Genomic DNA, 5,000 nt, shown 5'->3' with positions numbered 1-5,000 from the left:
GCTCTACCTAGCTGATGCAGCCAGTGTTACCACACGGCTTTATGCGCACCAACTTCAAATATATAATAGGTATTTTGAAAAAAATAATCGGCCGCGACTATTTTTTTTTTTTTTAGGTCAAATCGCATATCTTCGAATATATCCCCGCACATATCGAAAAGTGGTGCAAATTCTTGAATCGCATATACGCGAATTCGCATATATCGAAGTCGCATATATCGAGAACTACCTGTATATATATATATATATACATTTACATATATATATATATATATATATATATATATATATATATATGCAGGAAATGTGATTTTTAGGCATAGAAGAATATAGACATCGTGTCTGAAACTATTTCTTGCTTTATTCTATCTTTGTCACTGTTTTTGCATAATGATATGATACATGCATCGATTCTTTTCTATATTTGCCAGATTATTTTACTTATCTCTGGAGTGCCCTTTTCAGGAGCGAAGATATTGATAAGATCATATGAATGTTCAAACGATAACTAGAGTCTCTGTCTTTGTGAACAATATAGTATCGAAAAAATGGAGTCACAGGTAGAAATGCTGTTGTCCTCGTTTATTCTCATTCTTTTTCCCATTCTCATTCTCATTTTTATTCTCATTCTCATTCTCATTCTCATTCTCATTCTCATTCTCATTCTCATTCTCATTCTCATTATCACTCTAACTCTCACTCTCACTCTCATTCTCATTCTCATGCTCATTCTCATTCTCATTCTCATTCTCATTCTCATTCTCATTCTCATTTCTATTCTCATCCTCATTCTCATTTTCATTCCCATTCTCATTCTCATTCTTATTTTCATTCGTATTTTCATTCTTATTGTCATTTGTATTCCCATCCTCATTCCCATTGTCATTCTCATTCCCTTCCTTTTTCTCATTTTCAACGTTATTCTCATTTTCATCCTCATTCTCATACTCATTCTCTTTGAATGAGATTGAGAACGGCAGCAGAATGGAGGACTAGAAAAAGTTGAAAAGTATTAAAAAATTTCTTCAGTTGAAAACTAGTCTTCAGTTATAAACAAATGATATGTGGCTTTGGTCCGTTGAGATGTTATCAACATCCCTAACATACTGACCCCATGAATCTTGTGTTGTCAGTAACCCGTAAGGGGTTATGTTTCTCAAGTGTGTGTTAAGTTTTGCAGTGACAACAGGGTTTGAATGAGATCTTGCTCATCTGTGATAGTTGAATGACTCATATCATGGTACTTCAATGTAAACAAACACTGAGTTAGGCCTAACCAGTGTCACAGATATATGTGCTGGCAACTGTACAGCTTCGTACAGTTATACTTTATATCGCTTTATTTATTGCTTGTGGTCTTTGGCATAAATAACCTGTTTATGAGTCTATAGTATGACTACAAAATAAACATATGAGTTATTCGATTTGGACAATTTACTGCCCGATGTACTACCTCCATGATTCCACCTCTTTAGCCCGATATTCTTACAAGAACTGTGACCAATTCACCCGTTATTGATGCAAATGAAACTGAATTTCTTATTTTGGTATCACTCGTCTATCATCGTGTTAACTTCTAGGATTTAAGAAACAAGGTAAACGATGTCGTTTGCGGTAATTTAGAACAACTTTTTCAAGGAGGAACTAGATTTTCAAATAATATATTCTATCTAAAATATGACGATCCTATTTATCATCTAGGGACCTCGGGTGTTATTAGAGAAATCTTTGACATGTCTTGTATTTCGACTTAAGTTATTTTGTTCTGTCTAATGCTATGGAGAGGATACTGGCGGAACACTAGTCATTTCTCGGTAGGATGCTGCTCGTTTTTCTAATTCGTTCGAGTAGAAACTACTTCGGTTACGATCTTTTGCTTTTCAAATTTCCAAATATCAAATTACTATTACGGCATATAGTGAGAAGCTTAATCACGATCTAAGTTAAACCTATACGAATGTTAGACATATTGTTGAGATATTCTTAGAATATTGTGACCGAAATCGTTTCTACTCAAACGAAATAATAAAAACAAGAAGCATGCTAGCCTAGTGTCCCGCCTCCTTAAGTCTAACCGGCCAACCAGCCAACTCCACCACGGACCCATTGTCCTCCTCTTGTTTTGTGTTCCAGACTGAGCTGTGATGCTGTGGTGCCCTTGTCAAAGCTCAGTCCCTCAAGAGGGCTGACAGCTGACTGAAGCAGACTTCGACTAAAATTTAGAAGAGGTCCGTGAGAAACAACGGATTCTTTCCCGAACTCCAAATCCCTTCCTTTACTTTGGAACCTTTCTACTAATCTAACCTAATCTGACCAAACCTAACCGAGCCTAACCTAACACTTAACCTAACACAACCTAACCTAACCTAATCTAACCGAACCTTGTTGCTGGGACTGCGAGAATCCAATCAATGAAACTCGAGTCACCAGTTATCACTAAATAATATTAGATTGCATTATTCAGTTTAATCATATTTGTATCCTACATGGAATGCAACACATACTGTATGAAAGCAGACATGCATTATATGATATTACCTACTACCCTGTGGTATTACACATTACCGGTAATGTAGTCTCTGGCATTACAAATCATCTGTACTTACGGTGGGTGACCGCGAACGTCGAAAGAGGAGAAGACGAGGCGGACCTGCTCATGACTCTGGCCCCGGAAGAAGTAGTGGCACTCCGTGTGACGAGGGTAGAGGCCTGAGGAAGAATAAGAATAACAGAGAGTGCGGGAAAAAGAGTGGGGTTGAGAATGAGGGTGAGAGTGGAAATAAAAGTAAAAAGTGAAAATAAGAATGAAAGTGAGGATGAAAGGAAGAATGATAATGAGAATGAGAATGAGAATGAGAATGAGAATGAGAATGAGAATGAGAATGAGAATGAGAATGAGAAAGAGAATGATGATGACAATAACAATGAGAATGAGAATGGGAACGAGAATAAGAACATGAATGGGAATAAGAATGAAAAAGAGAAAGAAAAAGAGTTAATGAAAATGAGAATGAGAATGGGAGCGAAAATGAGAATAAATGAGAATGAATGAGAATAAGAATGAGAATGAGAATGAGAATGAGAATGAGAAAGAGAATGATGATGACAATAACAATGAGGATGAGAATGAGAACGAGAATAAGAACATGAATGAGAATAAGAATGAGAAAGAGAAAGAGAAAGAGTTAATGGAAATGAGAATGAGAATGAGAATGAAAATGAGAATGAGAATGGGAATGATAATGAGAATAAATGAGAGTGAATGAGAATAAGAATGAGAATGAGAATGAGAATAAGAGTAAAAATGAGAATGAAAATGAGAACGAGAATGAGAATGAGAATGAAAAAGAGAAAGAGAAAGAGAAAGAAAGAGAAAGAAAAAAATACATTAGAATAAAATTTTCACAAAACATTTATACGAATACAAATATATAAAAAAAAGCGGAAGAAAAAGAAATAGAAGGAGAAGAAGAAGAAGAAATAGAAAAAAAAGAAGTAGAAGAAGAAGAAGAAGAAGAAAAAAGAGAAGAAGAAGAGGAAGGAGAAGAAGAAGAAGAAAAAGAAGAAGAAGAAGAAGAAGAATTAGAAGAAGAAGAAGAAGAAGAAGAAGAAGTAGAAAAATGAGAAGAAGAAGAAGAAGAAGAAGAAGAAGAAGAAGAAAAAGAAGAAAAATTAGAAGAAGAAGACGAAGAAGAAGAAGAAGAAGGAGAAGACGAAGAAGAAGAAGAAGAAGAAGAAGAAGAAGAAGAAGAAGAAGAAGAAGAAAAAGAAGAAGAAAAAGAAGAAGAAGAAGAAGAAGAAGAAGAAGAGGAAGAAAAAGAAGAAGAAGAAGAAGAAGAAGAAGAAGAAGAAGAAGAAGAAGAAGAAGAAGAAGAGGAAGAAAAAGAAGAAGAAGAAGAAGAAGAAGAAGAAGAAGAAGAAGAAGAAGAAGAAGAAGAAGAAGAAGAAGAAGAAGAAGAAGAAGAAGAAGAAGAAGAAGAAGAAGAAGAAGAAGAAAGGAAAAAGAAGAAACAGAAGGAGAAGAAGAAGGAGGAGGAGGAGAGGAAGAAGAACAAGAAGAAGAAAAAGGTAGAAACTGCGTGAAATTTGTAAGACAGAGAATTCTGAGACTTCCAAGTCACCTTTTCGGTAAGGTTAGTAAAACAAGAAAATCTTTGCCAAGTTAGAATGGGCATGCTACACAGACAACTCCCGAAAACTTTTCCAGGTACTTGAGGTTCCCCAAGGGCTGAATGAAAAAAGGCCAGTTTGGACCCAGGAGCTCCAGCTCTTAAATAAATGAAACATCCTTTTTCTTTTTATGTATTTCAAGGGGTGACATAAGAACAAAAAACAAAAACGCAGAGGTGTTTCGAAACGTCCTTCTCGAAAGGGTCGAAGCCATAGACAAGAAGTGTCAAAGTGTCGAGTCGAATAAGGTTGTCTGATGCTGGAAATAAAACAAAACCTATAAGATGCTTGTCTTCCTGGTCCTCTTGCTGGGTTAAGCTTAGCGTTATTACACTGGGTTATTGTTCCTCCAACTGTTGAAGCAGATTTGCAGCAGGAAAATTTCAAGGAATCTAATATGCTGGAGGGAATTAATTTTCCTACAGCACATCAAATGACATTCTATGGATTTTTGTTGAGAAAACAAAACAGTTTGCTTTAGTGATTTTACAGATGAAAAAGTGCTGGAGGTAGACGGTACCGCCGATTAATTGGGGGTTAGAGGAAAAAAATAGCCCAGTGGGATAACATCTTTAGACGACATGATTGGATCCGAATTAGTCTCCGGAGGAGACAATTTAACGAAGACTATTTAACGAAGACTATTTAACGAAGGTAAGGTACTCACGGTAAAGGAAGAAAAAGTCCCTTGGGTGTAAGGATACATAAGGCCCTGTTCACAGTAGCGGTTTCAACCGCCATGGTTTCAATCGAGGTGGTTCAATTATGATAAGTCAGTGGAAGCGTTCAAACACAACCGCGGTTTTTCCTTGATTATGCGATACTACCGC

General features: G+C 36.2%; 1 protein-coding gene across 1 annotated transcript in view; it reads right to left on the bottom strand.

Annotated features, from left to right (window-relative positions):
- The window catches only part of LOC143034132 (suppressor of lurcher protein 1-like), a 769,974-nt gene that overhangs the window by 19,902 nt on the left and 745,072 nt on the right, over window positions 1-5,000 (bottom strand). Inside the window, exon 11 of the mRNA XM_076200110.1 lies at window positions 2,607-2,709. Coding sequence (XP_076056225.1) covers window positions 2,607-2,709 — 103 coding nt within the window. The remainder of the gene's footprint in view (window positions 1-2,606; window positions 2,710-5,000) is intronic.

Source organism: Oratosquilla oratoria, chromosome 1, assembly GCF_046742065.1.
Source record: "Oratosquilla oratoria isolate Oo_2021 chromosome 1, ASM4674206v1, whole genome shotgun sequence".
NCBI classification, from domain to species: domain Eukaryota; kingdom Metazoa; phylum Arthropoda; class Malacostraca; order Stomatopoda; family Squillidae; genus Oratosquilla; species Oratosquilla oratoria.
This window is presented reverse-complemented; position numbering and strand designations above follow the sequence as displayed.